Raw genomic sequence first — 19,655 nt, 5'->3', positions numbered from 1 at the left:
CACTATATTAACATTTCTATGAATGAACTTTCAGTCTTCATTAACTTCAACTTTTCTGGTTGAACTGATGAATTGATGTCATATCACTCATCATTGAGGACTGAAGCTGCACAGGGGGGTTGCAGTTTCTCCTCTTCCCAGAGTGCAGGGGTTAAATTACTGATACGATGTAGAAACCGAGAATCATCCATCCCGTCGGCGGGTCTCACTATCACACTGAGGCTTTTATTTCTCGGAGCCGTCTCAACTCGTGTCACGCGCTGCGGTTCGGCTTCCCACGGGGACCGCGCACACCACAGCAGCGCGAGGTCGATCCACCGCCGGCTCTCTGTCCCCTCCCCTCCCCTCCCCTTCGGCGTCCCCTACCGGCGCGTGCGGCCACACCTGCATTAAACGGGGGAAGTCCGTCCGATGAGGAGGCAGCAGGAGAGGGACTGAGGGCAGACTGTCGGAGCAGGAGGCAGGAAGAGGAGCACCTTCAGCTGATCCTGTGGCGTGTTTTTTACTCTGGAGCGTGGAAAGGTGGAAGCTCGAAGGCACAAAATAATCGATGGTAGTGAGACTTTGTCACCGCGGACACGGGATGGGAATGAGGATTAAAGGGGAGCTGGACCGGCTCGATTCGGAGCAGAGGAGACCGAGTGTGATCAGCTGAGCGCACAGGTAAGACCAGGCTGTAATATACAGACAGGAGGGAGCTGCTCCGGTACAACTTTGTAGACTACTTACTCGAAGTCTGATAGCTTATTTATTATTTAACTGTTTTTTTTTCTGTCTTTATTCCATTGATTTATTTTTTTATTTTTTGAAACAGTTTTAAAATTAGAATATAAATTAAAAAAAAAACATTTCCACTGATAATCTATTATCTAATATCTAATACCGAAATATGATTGACATTGAACTTGGCTCTTGTGTAAATATCGATATGAATATTATTATTTATGGAGGCTTTATTTATTTTTATATATATATTTTTTATTAAGAATCTTTTCTTTTCTTTTCTTTTCTTTTTTTTTTTTAAAGAAATACATTCCTGTCATGTATTTTCATGATGAGTTTTGATTAGTATCATCATTTTTTTTGTTTTTGTTTGTATTTTTTATGCATTTTTAAGTCTTCCTCATGCAAAGTTTGGGGATTAAAATTACATTCAAGAATGATTGCCCAAAATTAAAACAATATATGTGAAATTTTCTCACCTTAAGCGTCAGATTGTTTATTTAGAGGCTGTATTTTTCAATCACAGCCACATTAAAGAAATTGTGTGACTTTTCTCATGTTTTAATCACAGGGAACTTGAATGTGTTGACCTCTTTCCCTCCAGTTAATCTTTTATTTGCATGTTCTGAACTTCCCTGAAAGATGGCTGCTAACTCTGCTTCCATTAAAAACAAGGAAGTGAAATGTGTTATTGTATCACTCCCTAACTAACCTTTGCACCAGAAACAGCTGTCACCGTACCACAGGGCCACTGGCTCACACTCAGAGGTCAGCTATACTGCATTATGGAAAATTCATAAACCCCAGAGAGAGGAGGTGTTGTCAATGCTGCATTCAAGTTATTGTAATGTGAACGAATCAATACCCTGCTCAGGCATGACCCCCACTTTGTCACTTTCCTCTTATAGATCGGTTGTAAGCAACTCAGAGAACAAAGATGTGGCATGACAGGGCTTTTAAGAAAGGTTAAACACTGTTCCTCTCACTGAACCAAATATAGATCTTTTAAGACAGAGGTTAACTCTTAAAAACAAGTCAGGCTGAAAACAACATGTGATAGGCTTCATTGGAAAAAAGCCTGAAGTCAGGACAGAGGGCAGGATGAAAGAACAACAAAGTGAGTCGGTGACTGTGTCCGTGGATGACCGAGCAAAGTGGGGGAGTTATACGAGAGCCCTGTGTAGGTGAGGTGTGTGTTCGTGGCTGTGTATAGGTGTGTGTGTCTGTGTGACATGGATGCCAGACAAAGAGTGGAGTAGAGAGTAGGACAGAATCTTAAATATCCCCGAGAGGCGTTTTGTTTCACAGTCAGCAGATACACAGAGTCAGGCATGTACTGGTCTTCAATAGCAGCCGTAGCGATTGTTCACCTCTGTCCCCGAGCATAAAATGTGTCCATCAATAAGCAAAATCAATTCACTTAAACAAATTCAGTATTGTGAGAGCTGGAGAAAGATCACATAGATTTTTTTTTGTGTGTGTGTGTGTTGAGGAAAGTCAGTCTGTCGTTTAGCCTGTCTTTCTGAAAGTTAAAACTGCTCTGTGCTAAATATTTGAGTTGATATGCGAGTATCTCCTAAATGCTAACATTGAAAATATAAAACTACAGTTCCATAAGTGGCCACTTGGGGTTGGTCGAAAAGAGGTTTGGTCTCTTTATCAGTAGCCAAAAGAAAACTCTTAAGCCCATCTCTCTGTCCGAGCTTTGCTAGTCAGATTTTGGGGCCTGTATTTTCGTATTTGTCATGTTTAATATAGATATGTGACGTTGTAGCATGGCAGCAGTGGAGGAGGCTTCTGGAGTGCTGCTTTCCTAAGTCCCCACTTTGGCCACTTGGGGTTGGTCAAAAAGAGGTTTGGTCTCTTGATCAATATCCACAAGAAAACTCTTAAGTTCATCTCTCTTTCTAAGCTTTGCGAGTCAGATTTTGGGACCTGTATTTCCTTGTTTGCTATTGTCATTATATAATGTGACGACTCTGTAGTATGGCAGCAGTGGTGGAGGAGGCTTCTAGAGTGCTGTGTCCCCATGAATGAAAGTGTTTCAGACAGAGGTCACAGTTTTCAAAGACACCAGTTTGAGATCAGTAAAGACATTTTGGAGCTTTAAGTCATGTAAAGTTGACCAGGATATTGATTAAAAGACACAAATTTTCCCTCTCAGCTGAGTTTTAATGACCACATGTTGTAACAGCTTCATTAAATCAAACCAAACACTTGAGGAACCGTATGTGGTTGATTAGCATTTCCTGTGTCCATTGCTAATGGTGCAGTTTCAATTTCGTGATAACTAGGCTACCAACATGCTAACCTGTCGTCTAAATATGGTCATTTTTGGCTCTTTTTAGCTACAGAAAAACTATCACGGCAGACTTGAGGGTTTAAAATACACCTGACAAACCAGTGTTTGACGTCATATTGGCAGTATCAGCCATTCATGCTGTTTTTTATGACTGAAAACAAGCTGAGAGTAGAATCATAACTTGTATATGTATTTCACCAGACCATGGTTGTTGGTGTTTTCACCTTTATACCAGTTTAAAATTTTAAATATAGGTGTACTTTATAGAGATAGACTGATGTGTTTTTACTGATTATCAGTAGCCAAGGAAGCAGATACCAATATTTGGGGCCGATATTCATTTGCTGTAGAAGTGTAAATATTGGCGTAAAAGTTTAGAATAAGAGCTCAGTTTTATACACTTTTATTTCTAAGGCAGTTCTTGGTCTGCTGCCCCACTATTTATGGATTTTTATCATGTAGAAAAGTACCTGACAGTACTCTCTGCGTTCTCCAGTGTTTAAGCTTGGTTGTTTGAACAGTTGTTTCCCAGAACGTGATTTTAATCAATTATCATGTGTTTTTATTGACTGTACTTAGTCTCTTGTTGTGATTCTTGTCTGTAACTTTTGCTGCTGCCTGTCTTGGCCAGGTCTCCCTTGAAAAAGAGCTTTTCTAATCTCAGGGGGACCAACCTGGTTAAATACAGGTTAGATGAAATGAAAATAACTCCAAAACTTAACTTTGTTGAAACATCTTTAAACATATGTCCATAAACAGCTCACAGACTCAGCAACTGTCTTGTAGAGTTAAATGAGAAGTCAAAAAATAGCTCCCTAAAGCTTTCTACAGTAAGTAACGTTTTCTAAAAAATGGCTCTGGCGTGTCACCAATAAGATGGTACTGTGGGTGAGACAATGCTAGGGACAGAGTAGCGACTACAGACAGAGAGGTGGGGCTGTATTGAAGCCAAAATAATACAGTCTTGAATTTAATTTCTTATTAGCCGCCGTAAAGAAAAAGCCGATATGCTTCAAAATGTTCAATATTGGCACCGATAATTGGCCCGGCGGTGCTGAGAGCAATGTGAAGTCAAGTTTGTTCACATATAGGCATTGCCAAGCTAGCTGATACCATTCCAGTCTCTGTGTTGGGTTAGCTCTAAAATCAGTCTTATCCAAGGCTGGCATAGAGGGAGTAAGTATATGATCTAAAGTGTTTCCAAAATCATCACTAACTTATAGTGAGCATATGGGAAACACAAAAGTATGTACACAATTATCATGGCAATGGGATGCTTCTTATCCTTTATATTAAATTTCTGCTGCACCATATGTTAATTAAAATAGTCAACTCAGACTGTCAGACACCAAGCCAGCCATCTCATTACAATCATCTCTAGACGGCAAATTAAAATGTGGCGGGTGTCACCTCTGAACCCACAAGAGGAAGGCAGGAGGGTTAAAAAACAAAGAGTGGAGAAAAGGAAAAGGTGGACTCCTTCCCGCCATCAGCAGGAGCGGAGTGGAGGACAGCATGTTAATTGGTGATTTGATTAGTGTTTTAATATTGCAGCTGTGCACGGCGGAGGAAAGCAAACGGCTGCCCGGAGGTTTTTGGGGGCAGCTGTTTCAGATCATAATGCGCAAAAAAAATTAACAGAATTCCCCACAAATTTTTCCTCATTTAAAGAGAAAATGTTGTATTGTATCAAAACCTCTTACATAACTGATGTCAGCTAATGATATCGGTCGAGCAATAAAGCATCAATCACAAAAAAGTCATAAAAATTCTCAAATTTGATTTCAGTGTGCAGAAAGCCTGTGAGGAGTGTTGTAGACTATTTATTGGGAGCAAAGTGTTGAAAAAGACATTTTGAATTAGATTCAATTTGTTGTCATCAGTTCAGAGCCCGACATCCTGTTAAAACTGAGCTATATTTTTGTCAACATGAGGTTTGTACCAGCACTGAGAAGAGGAAGCTGCCTAAAAAAAAGGAAATTGTGTGGACTGTCATTTTAGATAAGAGTCTAAATGTGTAAGTGTGTTTCATTCGTCATGTCTGAATCAGTTAAGTCTATCGTGGATTGTTGGGTTGTGCTTTGTTGAACAAAAAGCAGTGACGGGTTACGCCCATCTCACTGAGGAAGCAGTGTAAAAAGCACTGCTTGAAAACAGGAGCAGCACACTGTGTTATGCATGTGCTTGCATTCATTATGCCACAGGTACTGTGAGTCAGGTAGCATCACCTGGAGCCAGAGGCAACCTGTGGTAAAGACACCGAACACCCTGTGCACGCATCTCCCGCTAACACAGAAACGCCTGAGCAGACAGCAGACGGGAGCGATAAGAAGTTGGGCAGATAAAGAAGCCTTGGTGGTGAGACAGTGGAGAAGAGGAGTGAGGTGGAACAAAGTGAGGAAGCTGAGAAAGGCTGGGGTGATAAGGAGTAAGATGAGAACAGATGGGGATGTGTGTGTTTGGATGTGGATACGGTGTCGAGGGGGCAGGTCTTGGCTGCTCTTGGCGGTCGGGACGATGCTCTGCCATAAGCTGAGAAATGAGCTTGTTCAGAAAAGGTGAAATTAAACCGTCCGAGAGGAGCCAGAGAGCAAGAGAGAAAATTGAATTGGGAGTGGTCTTTTCTGAAGTCCACAGAAATATCAATGACGGTCGAAACTCAGAGAGCCAACAGGGAAGTTAGAATCCAGCGTACAAACTCGACAGCTGAAAGTGCTGAAATTACAGTTTGGATGTTTACCTTTTTGAATATTATCAATGTAGCATGTTAGCTTGCAGTTAGATATGTATTAGCATCACAGGGTAAAGGCGAGTCAGGGAAATGAATATTTTACTACCCTTCATAACCATCTGACAAGGATGTATCCTCTGGAGACAGCATGCTCCTGTTCTGCAGTTTAATATGGATCATTGATGTCTTCATGAAATGGTAGTAACATGTTTTGGTCCAAAAAGCCAATAAATTAAGCACAGCAGCATTGTTTCCAGGCTCTCATAGCCCCTCTGTTCAGAACGCTCTGATTTAGTGGGCGTGGCCTTCATATGTAAATGAGCCACCGCTGATACCACCCTGCTCCTACGCGTCACTGAGAGCGGCGCCACAAGCTCGTTTACCGTAACATTACAGGCTAAAACAACAGGCTAACCGCAGCTAAAGTTAGCATCCTGAAGCTAACACAGAGACAGGGGGACACTGAGGAAAAGCTCTTACATCTGCTCCACAGCACACAGCATTTAAAATACTCACATTTCCAAGGTCCCAGGTTTGTTGGTGGATTGTTGGTGATGCACCTGGATTCAGGACCAGTCTATTGGCTAGCCCTCTGTTGTACTGTCCAAAGTTGGAAAAGCAGTCGGCCGTGAAGTGACTAGCACACACATGCACAGTTTTACTGAGTGTAGCTGGCACATTTCCTCGATAAATGAACTTTAGCCACTTAATCTTGTCTTCTTCCGGATGGGAAGTTTGTGTATGGAACTATGTGACTGTTTACAGCCAAAAACAGAGCAGTGATGGCTCTTCAACTTATGCATTCTCCTTTCGATTAGGGGAGTGGGCTGGGAGGGGGTTTGGGGGTATCTGCTCCAGTGGACCAATCAGGTCAGACTTGCTCCTGATTGGTCAAAAAAGGGAATTGCTGACATCGGCAAATCCCAAAAATTCCAAACAGCTCGTTTTAGGTCAGGATTTTACATTCACAAGCACTACTAAGTACAGGTTTTTTCATTAAATATCACATTTTGTGGGCTGGGAGGAAATCCAAAGGCCCACGGCTTAATAAAGTGATTTTTGCACAATATGGGACCTTTAGACTCTGATAGTTTTATTTTTCACTTTTGTTGATTCATGAAATACAAATTGTTTGTTTGTGTTTAATTTTGGGCTTAATATCAGAATGACTGAGCTGTCTCTGTTCAAAATGATCTGTTGCTGTGAATTTAAATTTTGAGTATCATAGGTACTAGTCTGGTATTCGCAGGGGTGGAAGCAAAAATCAATATACAATACATTAGGCTTTTTTGTTTCAAATAATCAAAATTGGGATTCTTTGCCAAAAAAGTTTTTTTGTCATTGTTTATAAACTGGATTGGAAAAAAATTACCACTTTTCTCCAGCAGAGGGCGAAATGTTTCTCTATAGTCAGCAGACATCATCAATTTACTTTTTCACATGGTCCGCTGTTAAAAAAGCAAACTCAAAACCACAAAAATCGTAAATATCGTAGAATCACACTTCAAAACAACTTAGCACCCCTGAAAAGAAGTGGTATTGACCATCCCTATTTAAGTGGATATTTTTCTGGACAAATCACTTTTTTAACCAACTCTTTGACTTTCAGTATGAAGCAACAAAATCAATATGTGTAAGGATTTATCCACAGGAGATCATGAATAGGTGTATCAAGTTTCTTAGCAATCCACAGATAGTTGAAAGGAGATAAACTCAATCAGAAAACAGGGGTCTAAAATGTTTTGCCCAAAACCACCAAGGGCAGCGTCATGATGTGGCTCAGAAGAGTCAGAGAAACACCAGACTGAAAATAGGTACCATCAATATGCATCAAAAGATCTTTGCGGTTTGAGTCAAGGTTCACGGTGTAAGCTGAAGTTCAGGAGTCTTTAAACAGAGATAAGAGGCTGAGTTCACAGTGCAGTGTGTGCAGCTGCTGTAAAGGTCTCTCCTTCTCTTTCTGTCTTAGGTTTTCTCTTGTGATCCGTGACAGAGCGAGGACAGTGACACTGACTCAGCCTTTGTCTCCTCAATGTTTCCGGACAGAGCGAGGCGCCCTGGGTGCCTCTGCTGTCTATTGTGACTGCAGAGAAGAAAGAAAGATCCAGCCTGTCTGCATAAAGACCTATTCAGCATCATCCCTCTTTGCCAGCAACACCGAACACCCCGAGAGCAGCAGTGAAGCCTCAGCACTATCCTCACCCCGGAGTGCTTCATCCCTTAACCCTTTACCCCTTCCCCTCCTCCCAAACTCTGCCTCAACCTCAGCTCCGTGCCCAGTCAGAGTCCCAGATGACAGCTCGGAAACATCCGTTCCCCTCCTACTCTACACGAGCCTTCTCTCCTCTCCCTCCAGCCCCTGTGGCGCTTGGCACCGATGCCCATCACATAGACAGATGGAGCCAACCCTGACCCCTCTCCTCGCCCGCGGGGACGCCAGCAGAATCAACGCCTGACTAGAGGAGAGGGGGGCGGGAGTGAGAGCGCGCGTGTTGGGACAGGAAGGAGAGTATTGCTTTGTCACCACAGCAACACACATCGCCCTCTCTCCTGTGGACTCCCCTTCAGGCCAGCCCAACGCCCTCGGCTGAAAACGCAAGGCAGCAGGAAATTCTCAGCAGGACCAGACGGACTTCTGTTTTCCCCTTAAACTCAAACAGCTTTGATTATTTGTGGGGGATATACTTTTCTATGTTTGTGTGGCGAGAACATTGACAAAAGTCTAAATATAGGAAGGAACAGCTGAGACGAACAGGATACCACAAGAAGACAGCTCTGACTGGAAAGTTTTCTGTAACACCAAAAAAGTTTTGCCTCCGTCCTCTGATCCAACATAGAGCTGGGAAAAACACTCCTGTTACACTTGCAAAAAGGGCTTCTTTCCACGTGCTTTCAAGCCTGGACTGCAAAAACGGAAACACATATGGACTCCTGCACATTTCCTGTGAAGCATCCCTTCCACCTTGTCCAACATCCACTTTGTTTTTGAGGCATTTGCTGCTTCATTCTTCCGACTATTCCCCCCTGCAATCTTTACAAGAAATACGATTTCGCCTGCTGCACTTCCACTGGATCATGTTGACGTCTCCCAACCTCGTGAGCTGACCTGCATTCTGATTAGCTTTTAATGCTCGACAACCAATTTTAAAGGAACCATGAAATCAACAATAAAATGAGACACTAATGGCCCTGTGAAATGAATTCAGTCGGCTGACATAACAGAGGGGGGAATACCGGAGTCCCTAAGCTTCCCAGGTAATTGGAGTGCAGTATAGTGTTTTTTACTCCAAAGCACAGCTCCTGCGGTGACCTTGCAGGCTAAAAACTCAGAGGGAGCCAGCTACAGAACGGGATACAGAGCGAATGATACAGTATGCCCAAGGTTTCCAATTATCTTTAGGATTTTTTCATCATTACTCTCAGTTCATTAGCATAACAGAGAATGTTTGGGCTGTTTGCGCCAAAGTCTCTTCAGTTATTTTGGTTTTGACTACAGGGCTGAGAACGCAGGATGCACTTATTATTCTTATAACTTAAAAGAAATCCTTTTAAAATTCTGCACTGATCGAGAGCCCATTTCAAATAAATTGTGCTAATGATCACGGTGCAGCCTTCTGTAGCCTGTGTGAGATACCTCTGATGGTGTAATATGCTGCTGCAGTGGTTAATGAATGCGATACTGTCAGGTTGGCTGCAGGATCTCTTTGATTCGGTGTAGGTTTGAATTGTCAATCTAAAGCTCTCTAACTGGCTCTCTAACTGGATCATCAATAATGCTGTTTTGTCCTAATTATTTATTTTTATGAAAGCTAATCCGCCAATTTACACTCTGTGTTCATGCATCGTGGGAGTTCTGTGAATGTTCTCGACTGAGTTGTGAGGATTCCTTGTTAGAGGTAATGAACAGGAAGTGTTAACGGCACAGGTGTAGAGAGTGAAAATACAACCTGTGTCTAGATATGTATCACTTCACACGTCATATGTGTGATGACTCCATAGTGAGTCACTACGATAGAAATGGAAGTATCAGAGGAAGGCGAGTGTCATTCATCTAAACTGAATGTTGTCATCTTTGACAAGGAGCCATATACGTCCATTTACCTTTATATAAATGTTGATTATTGGTTTGTTTTAACCCAATAGTTTTAGGTAATCCTCTCTGAACTGCATCTAGTTTGATCTGCAAGTGTGCATTTAGATCGTCCATTTTTCAGATATTGGGCCAATTTATGAACAACACAACACCTTAAAGTGATACTCCGGGATGGAACAAGTTGGGTCCTATCACAAGGTTAAGGGCAGAAATTACCCCTACAGCAGTGATTTTGTGCAGCAGAAGCCCAGAGCGCTCACACCAAACACCCCCTCCCTGCTCCTCTGCAGGTTTCCTCTGCACTCAGACGGGGCCATTTTTTACTTGACCGAAAACCCAAATAAACAGACTCCCACCAAAAAACTCTGATATCGGTCTGCATTCACGCTTTATTTAGAGAATTTTCAGCGCGTTACTTTCACACAAAAACACAGTTTAATAAGGCTCTAGTTCTCATCGTGTCTCTTAGTCCTGGTAGACTACCTGTGTTTGTTGATATCTGGCACGCCGCGCGCACGGACTGATACACTAGGCGGCGAGCGCCCCAAGCTGTGGCTCTGCAGCGGAGGTAGCGCCATTTTACGACACGATGAGAACTAGAGCCTTATTTAGCGGTGTTTTTGTGTGAAAGTAACGCTCTGAAAATTCTCTAAATAAAGCGTGACTGCAGACCGATATCAGATTTTTTCGGTGGGAGTCCCTTTATTTGTGTTTTTGGTCAAGTAAAATATGGCCCCGTCTGAGTGCAGAGGAAACCGGCAGAGGAGCAGGGAGGGGGTGTTTGGTGTGTGGGCCCTGGGCTTCTGCTGCTCAAAAACACTGCTGTAGGGGTAATTTCTGCACTAAACCTTGTGATAGGACCCAACTTGTTCCATCTCGGAGTATCACTTTAAAGGTGATACCAACATGTTAGCAAACTAAAGGTAGACATGTTAGCTAGCTTTGAGTTTAATTGTCGTGACTTGGGATTCAGCCTTATGTTCCAACATGTCTTAGACATTTTCAAAATCTGATCTCGTTCCTTCATTTCTCTTCAATTTAAGCCCTATTCTCCCACAAGATTTTATGGAAGCATCTAATAGGAAACAAATGCATAAATAAATGAGTAGTTTTATTTAAGTCAGCAGCACAAGAAATGATCACAATCTTTACAAGAAAAAATAAAAAAGGCTGACTGAAAAGGGTTACAATTGAAGCAGAGCTTATCGATGCCAAACCCTTGATTAAGGCTCCGTTTACACAATGTTTCATCCAAAAAAACGTTAAAACGCAGTGAAAAAAATCTGCGTTGACACGGAAACGCTGAGGGACTAAAAACGCTGTAGTAAGCATGCCAGGCCTGTAGGTGGCGCTGTAACTGTCTTGTTCGGAAGCAGCTTTTGGTAGATCTCCACTGAAGTAGAGTTGAACTGATTATTTGGTGTTTTGGTAAAAACTAAGTGCAAAAGTAGAGCAACAGATGCTCATTTTGTTGAAAGACAGTCAGCAGATTCAGCAGATTCAGCAGCACAAGCACAACACGGTAGTCCCCGATGATTGTAACAGTGTTCTGTTGCTCGAGCAAAGCGGAGCATGACGTCAGCCTTTCCACTGAAAACACTGGCTCACTGTTTACATGGCAACGGTGTCACCAGCGTTTCAAAAAAATTCCACTCTGGAGGCCATTTTCAGAAGATGGCGTTATAAGTCAGGTAAAACGCTGTTTCCGTGTAACACGAGGCCAAAACGCAACAAAACTTTTGCATATCAACCTAAAACCATTGTTGTGTAAACAGCCCCTAAAGTTCTTTAAATCAGATAAACAAAAACAGATTCTGGAAAAAAAATTGTAGAAATGCAGGAACATGCTGTGCACAGTCATATGTCAGTACCTCATGAGTTATAAAACATTAATTATCTTGAAATGGTTTCCCACTGGTTCCCGTTTCTGTTGCCTTTCTTGCTTTTTGATCCTTTAAAAAGTAGTGATATACTTGAAAATGGTCAGTTAGCTAGCTAAAGGCATGGTTAGCTTACCTGAAGTATTGTCAGCATGATAACAGTAATATTACGCTGGTATCAGCATGCTAATGTGAAAAAAATAATTGGTCTGCAAGCCAAAGAAGAAAAGGCTTTAAAGCAATGTTAGCGTGGTTTTGCGTCAAATAATTGAGACTTGGTGTCAGTACTGTATAAGTTATAAAACATGTTTTATTTACTTGGAATGTTACCCTGCTGTTTTCCACTTTTTGTTTGGGTCCTTGCTTCGTAATCTATTAAAAAGTAGCCATATACTTGATAAAAAGTCATAAGAGCTAGCTAAAAGCAAAGTTAGCTTACTTGAAGTTGTGTCATGAAAAGGTTATTTTCCTAAAGGTAAAGTTAGCTAAGTTATGGTCCTTCAAGATTGAATCTGTTTGTTGTAATTTGTTTTCCAAATATCAATGAATTAGTTCAGTACTTGAAAAGAGTAAAGTTGGCTAGCAAATATCAAGGTTAGCAGACTTATTTCTTGAAGTTAGCTAGCTAAAGAGAAAGTTAGCAGACTCAGGATGATGGCATCAGCAGGTTACAGGTAAAATTAGGCCAGAGTAAAATGGAAGTGACGCTATTGTGATTCGTTTAATGATTGTTACATCCTGAGAGTTGTGGAAAAACTGAGTCATAGTTGTTTTTTTACAACTCAAAAGGAGGCCAGTGCAAAGTGAAGCGGTGTTTTTGTAAAGATATTTACGAGTCCAATATGACACGGCTGATATGACTGAGTCTTGAGGTCGTATAAGTGATAAAGGAGGAAAGGCAGACACAGTCCAGTGGTTTGGTGTGTGTGTGTGTGTGTGTGTGTGTGTGTGTGTGTGTGTGTGTGTGTGTGTGTGTGTGTGTGTGTGTGTGTGTGTGTGTGTGTGTGTGTGTGTGTGTGTGTGTGTGTGCTGTGGTGTGTGTCTGTGGGGAGAACACTGAGAGATATACTTGTGCCGTTATGGATTCGATTTTATCTTATGCTCTCTGTTGCGTGCCGTCGCCTCTCTTTCAATCATACGGTTGTGTCTTTGCTTCTCTTTACTCTGAGCTAATGAAACAGAAAATAATCTCTCGCACACTTGGACTGTACGAAGAGGAGGGATATTTGCAAAACCTTATTAGGAGACTGGGGTGAAAAGTGTTGGAGCATCTCATGCATTGTTTTTGCCAACCTTACACCTTTGGCACCTTCACTTCAGACACAACAAAAAACATACACACACTTCAATTACTGAGCTATTTCTGTGGTGCTACCTGTCAGTGACACACTGAGCTCAAACCAGCTGGGATTAATTAGTGCCTCGGCTAACACACACACATACACACTCACACACACTAACAAATGCCCCTTCATCTCCTCCTCTCTGTGTGAAATACACACAAAAACATCACTGGAGAATAAACAAGAATGTGCTTTTCGTACCATTCATAAGTAGATGCTCACTTTTTAGCGGCGCCCAAAGATCATCTATCAGATACAGGAGGTAAAATGCTTCCTGAGCAGCATGTCGCCAATAAACACCCCTCCGTCTCTGCTGTAATTACCTCTGTTCATTTCGCACCTTTTTTATTCACCTCATATCTCCTGTGTCGTGGTGTTACCGCTTCACCTCAGCACACCGTAATACCTGTCCACACTGATAAGAAATGTGATCTTGCATTTATTTTAAATGTTTTCTTAACAGGCAGAGGAAAACAAACAGAAATTCATCTCAGGTGCAGCAGCTTTTGAAGTTGCCACAAAGGAGAGAAGAGGTTCAAATTAGAGATTTTGTTTCCCGGATTGATGAATTCATTCCTTTATTATTCACAGCGTTGTTTGTGTTTGCAAAATCCACGGCGGGTAAAGACAAGCTGTAACTCCTGTCAGCTCGTGTTGGAGCTGGTGGGCTCGTGCTCTGCTGACTTTGATAGAAATAAAGCAGCTGACAGGTTTTAAAAGACAAGCTGTCAACAGCCATAACCTTGAGGATGTTTGTTTGCGAGTGCGTGCACGCGAGTGCTGTATGTGTTTACACGGTTGTGCTATGAGGGTGTGATGAGGTTACAGTATGGATTAAATATGCTGAGGTAAGGGGTAAATGAAGGGAGGAGGGGCTTTTAAACACAATATGTAAGAGTTGCAGAATGAGCCTTTACATCTGGAAAACATGAACACCAGCACAATGCGACGTGGTCAATGCTCTCATTAAAAATAATGAAGATTAACTGGATTCAAGGACCAGCAGGGTTCAAACAGGAGGAACTATTGAGTGAGAAAGTGTGGGTGTGTGAAAATTTACATTTGTGCACTGCTGTCTGTGTGTGTGTGAGGACATTGTTTATTCTACGGGCAGCTGATGCTTGTTTTATTCGCCACCTTGGTGGTGGCAAGTCATTATCATAGTCATTATGAGAGACAGAAAAAGGTTGCCGGTGTCAGCACACCAAGTTTTTTGCAAACAGCAACTTTGTGAGTTTAAGGATAGAGTGCTTTTGCAACTACGGTATGATGGATTTCCATCCCATGTGTCTTTGTAGCACAGTAGGAAAGCTCTATTGCACCTGTGACTTCACCTAAGCGGGCGTATAGCATGCTAGACGATCCCCGTGGCTCCAGCTGCTGGGAGTCATCCAAAGCAGAGGTTACTTTTTAACTCGTCTCACACAGATCAAGGCGTGCGCAGAAAACAGACATTAAACCTGCATTCTTGGAGGGTCGTGGTAAAGAGGGTTTAAAGTCCATGTTTTAGAGATTGTGTCAAACCTGTCTTAGTGTACGCTGATGGAAATGAGCTCAGAGAGGAGCACTTTAAGTGGTTTATTACGCAAGGGTCAAACCACAGTTTTCCACCATCCTGTGCTGACACATATTGTGAAATATTGGGAAGGTTTATTATCATTAGTTTAACTGCAAAAAAAGGGAGCTAGACATTTAAAACTGAGGAATTTGTTAGAATAACTGAAGAATTAAAATAATGGCCTAAGTCATTTTTTCAGGTTTTTGGGAAAACAAACTTGACCAAATTCAGAGCATATGATATTTATTTATCATTTCAATCAAAAAGGCCTTCACAGAGGATGACTGGATGAGAACATCGTTTGTCAATCATGTAATATTAAAGAATAAAGTGACTTAGGCAACTTTAAACCTGGCTTTAACTGCCCTTTCATTCCATAGAGCAAACTCAAAACTGAAATCAACCTGAGTTAAATTGAACAAATGTCAGGTAAATCAAATTGGTCAGGAGGCTTCTCCAGGTCTTCTTTGCTGTTTTTTTTTATTGAACTTTACCCATTTCGAACATCCAGTTTGGACCACTTTTTGAAACCTGACCATTAACTGTCCTTTAATTCCATAAAGCTAACTCAAAACATAAAAAACTCCAACCTTAACTGAACAAATGTCAGGTCAATCACACGCTGAGTAGGCATACTCATACATCTCCAACCAAAAAGCAAAAACATTATTGCCTTGTGCTTGTTTATGTTTGATTACAGAAATATGTGGGCTAGCTAGCTAGAAGTAGCTAAATTTGTGTTAAACTATAACTTGTGAAATTTAGACTAAATTACTACACAACATTATAGCCTAACCTTTATGATAGTGAACCTAATCACTCACCAGTAGAAACTGATTCAAGAATCATGTTTACAGCTTCTTCTGTGCTTAAGTTTCAGTTTCTTCTTGAAGCAGTCGCCATCATGAAAGCTTGTTAAAATGCCCAGGTCACACATTTTATCCTAAATAATCAAAATTTTGACTCTGATTAGAAATAAAATGGCCTAAGTTACTCTCTTGGCCATTTTCCTATAGGGCATAAAGAGCATGATCCTTTTAGCTAAAGATTTAAGCGCTTTTAAAAGAGATGGCCAGGATTATCAAAAGATGAGTTCAGCTCATTTTCGGCAAAAAATGACTAAGGCCATTATTTTAATAGGGTGACGATATGCTGGTGATTTAATCATATGAACACTGGGGAGCATATTCTGAACATTTTGAATTAAAAATTGCAGAAACATAAGAAATTTATTGATTTTTTGACAAACTTTGTAACCATTTGGAAAAAACAATCCATACTCTGATGCATTTCTGTCAAGCATTGACTCTCCCTTTTGGTGGGTTTTGGGCTGAAGGGGGGCCTTTATCTGTATCTGTCTGTCTTTTATTGTTTAAAGGAACATTAATTGTCATGTACTATACCATACTATACTATATACTGTACCATTTGGCCCCTCCTGCAATGAATGAGTTCATCAAACAGAAATCTGTCTGTGGTCCTACACGAGTGACCCGGGCCACGGCCAGAGGAGACTGTGAACTTCCACTGAGACGAACAGCATTCTCCCAAAACGTCCTGTCAGTTCAGGGTGCAAAGATCTGGAACAGTCTTCCCCTATCAGTGAGGGACTGTCCAAGTCTGCAATTATTCAAGAAACACCTAAAACTGTGGCTGAGAGAAACGCAGTCATGTGAGCATGTGTGACTTTTAAGTTGCTCATGTTGGTGCAATATAAGCTGGTGCAATAATACTCAGTGCAGTGGGCTCTGTGGGATGTGAGGTTGTGCAACATGGATGTTTCTGTTTCTTTTTATACTTGTCTACTGTTCTGTCTACTTGTCTTCTGTATTTAGTTTGCAGTGTCTTGTTTGTGTTGTTACCATCAACCTGCCAGGGGGTCTGCAGATGGAAATTAGCCGAAGGCTATAATCTGGCATATTTACATTTGTAAAAAAATGTTCATTAATATGTGCTGTGCCCTCTTTAATAACCAATAAATAAATAAATAAATAAATTTCCCCCAGACCCAGCTATAGTTAAATTACCAAGTACACTTTTAAAATTTCTAATAGATATTCTTGAATCTGTGAGCACTGTTGGCCGTTCGTCAGACTTATATCATACTATCCACCAAACAAGAGTCAAAGGCAGATTACGATGTTTGGCACTGGCAGAAAAGATTTGGCAAACTTCATCCCACATACTCAGCTCAGCTGCTCATCACACAAATTTACGTTCCTTACAAATATGTCAACATTCAAAGGGAGAAACAAACGTGCTTTACAATAAGTTTCTGATTTACTGCCAAGAAGCACCATTACAACAGAGATAATATACCAAGCAAAAATGTTCCTCACTTTTTGTGCTTGGTTTTATTTAAAATAACCATTACCAAAGGCAAAATTGGCCCATCATTTCTGATGCAGGAGCAGATTTTCACGTTATTAAGCCTGTTAACATCTGAATGTCTTCTTTTCCAGGTGAATGCCACCACTTAGCACAACCAGGCTAAAAACCAGGCTGTGGATTCTGGGTCGTTTGATTTCAATGTTGACGCTGTCGCAAGGATCTAGCTGTTTCCAGTGATACTCTTGTGAAAAAAAAAAAAATAACAACATTCACACAGAGCTAGAGAAACTGACCTGACACTGTGGCACCTTCAGCCCAGATTGGATAAAACTGAGCTCATAGTGAGCTGGTTGAACAGTTAGAGTAACTTGATGCAGTAAGGGGGACAGGACTATCAGCTGGACTCTGTCTACTGTGGTGGTGGCTTCCCTACTCATCAGGGTGGGAGTGGCATCAGGATGCCTGAACTGGATGACTTTCCCCCCTTGAGGGGTCCCAGAGACCCCGATGTGGGTCTTAATGGTCCTGCAGACCCACTTCGGATTCAGCACAGCATCCTGGAGGAGCAGGTGGAGCTGTGGTGGTTCAGAGATCCTGGGAAGTCTCTGCTCTGCTACTGTGTGGCTGTGTTTCTAATCCTGGGCTGCGGGCTGGGCGGGGTCGGCCTCCTCTCCACCACCACCAGCGTCTCGAGTGAATGGCGGCTGGGGGCCGGCACAGCCCTCTGCCTCCTCGCCCTGGGAGTCCTCCTCAAACAACTGCTGAGCTCGGCTGTGCAGGACATGAACTGCATACGAAGCAGGCAGCGCATTGACATGCTAAAGAGCGGCGGTTTATCTGACCTCCTTGTGGTTTTGATTACCGGCCTGTCGCTGTTGATCTGTGGAGGGGTTCTTCTACACCTGGCCCTGGCTAACCACATGCCAAAACCAGGCCAGGCCCTTAATGACATGTACATCTCTGGGGTGGTGTTGCTCGCAGGAGGGGGGACTGCCGTCGTCGGTGTTGGAATATACTCTGTCGTGGTGATCTTGCTTGAAAGGACAAGGCACGGACGGAGGTTGGTGGATCGGGTTTTAAATATCTTCACTGTTTCTGGACACATGGACCGTCAGGCTCGCAGAGAGACTACCTCCAGTCTGGCTAACCTCATATGAGACTGTATTATTCCTCCTCTTCTCCATGACTGAACTTTAAGCCTCATCTAAATTACAGCAGGCTGTATCCCCAATTATAACAACAAATCTGATTAAAACAAGATTCATCACATTCACACTCCAGCTTTGCAACTAGTGATTAGACTGTGTATGAGACAAAGTGAGCTGTTTATTTAAAATATCTGCTTGGTGAAGTTGGTAGCCATAAGCAATCAAATCTCACTCACAGAGCCGAGTTTTGCAGGATTGATTTCTGAGGATTAACTTCACGGGATGATCACAATGCAGCTGAAAAATGTCCAAACTCAGATTATTTTCTCAACACACACACACAGAAAAAAAAAGACACAAGATTCAGAAATGTGGAATCCGCGAGCTTAAATCAGCATTTTATTTTCTGCCCTGTGAATCCTACTCCACTCACACAGGACATATGCCAAAATTATGGTGCCTGGGGTACTTTGGCAGAGGCAGCGTTACTACGCAGGACGCCAACAAACCAGCATGAAAGCAGTAAAAAAAAAAAAAAAAAAGTTGGTTGAGGTGGAATTCAGGGAGATTCAGCGAAATAAAAAGCACAGAGAATAAATGTTGGTTCACAAGCAGAAGGCAAACTTTTGATGGCTTTGGAAATGTACACTGTATCATGAGAGCTGGCAGTGGATGGGGAATTTGATTTATATACAACTGGTTTCTATATATTATACATAAACAAAAATATAAATGAAGGGCCTAATGTTAAAAAAGACGTATTCTACTGAAGAGACATGCATCCACATATTTTATTCACTTCACACATCTAACCCTACCATCAACCATTCTCTATGATCATAACTCTTATCCAAGAGTTGCAAAAGCACAACAAACATACAAACAGACTTTATTTACCTCATTAGTGTAGGCAATGGCAGTGTGGCATATCATAGCTCGGCCTGTCACGGTGAAACCCAATAATCTTCAAATGATTTCTCATCACGAGAAAAGAAGCTTTGTTACCTTAGCATAATGAGAAAAATGAAGCAGTGCATATTGGAAAAAAACAGCACTGTTATCTACAAATAATGAAAGGAAAGTAAGATAAGATGTCAAGATGAACCAACTGCATCATCTCCAGGTCACAATGTTTTAAAGAGGCTGTGAGGAGTTTGAAAGCAGGACCGGATTGGTTTACGGCACGTCTAGGTCTCCATACGCCACGCCAACTGACGAATTTAGTAGCAAGAAGAGAGATCTGTGTTTTTCTCTGCTAAAAGGATTTCTGTGATTAATTTTATAGTGATGGTGGAAAAGACAGAAAGACAGAAAAAGGACAGAAGAGCAGAAGAAAGCTAAACTCTCCAGTTTTTTAGTGGTACAGCCCGAGCTAAAGGCTAACACAGGGGCTATAATGTTTGTGCTAATGTTCATTCCAACCCACAGTCAGCAGTTATTCTGCAGTGGTCTGTTCAAACTTGAGAGTCTATCAATAAAATGAAGAGTGAGGTTACGTTAGCATAACCAGCATTACACATTGCAGACATGTCTTAGTCCACGTTTA

General features: G+C 41.8%; 1 protein-coding gene across 2 annotated transcripts; it reads left to right on the top strand.

Moving 5' to 3' along the window:
- Nucleotides 1-208: 208 nt before the first annotated feature.
- Nucleotides 209-19,407, top strand: tmem125a (transmembrane protein 125a). Of its 2 annotated transcripts, XM_074669062.1 has the most exons (3): nt 209-663; nt 7,726-9,011; nt 17,093-19,407. In XM_074669062.1, exon 3 carries the CDS (start codon nt 17,420-17,422, stop codon nt 18,116-18,118), a length of 699 nt encoding a protein of 232 aa, XP_074525163.1. In that variant the 5' UTR covers nt 209-663; nt 7,726-9,011; nt 17,093-17,419; the 3' UTR covers nt 18,119-19,407. The 2 variants fall into 2 exon arrangements, with proteins under 2 accessions (XP_074525163.1, XP_074525164.1); XM_074669063.1 differs by lacking the exon at nt 7,726-9,011.
- The last annotated feature ends 248 nt before the right edge of the window (nt 19,408-19,655 follow it).

This window comes from Halichoeres trimaculatus, unplaced genomic scaffold (genome assembly GCF_033239565.1).
Source record: "Halichoeres trimaculatus isolate MK-OKI-2021-1 unplaced genomic scaffold, fHalTri1.1 fHalTri1_scaffold_4, whole genome shotgun sequence".
Lineage (NCBI taxonomy): Eukaryota > Metazoa > Chordata > Actinopteri > Labriformes > Labridae > Halichoeres > Halichoeres trimaculatus.
This window is presented reverse-complemented; position numbering and strand designations above follow the sequence as displayed.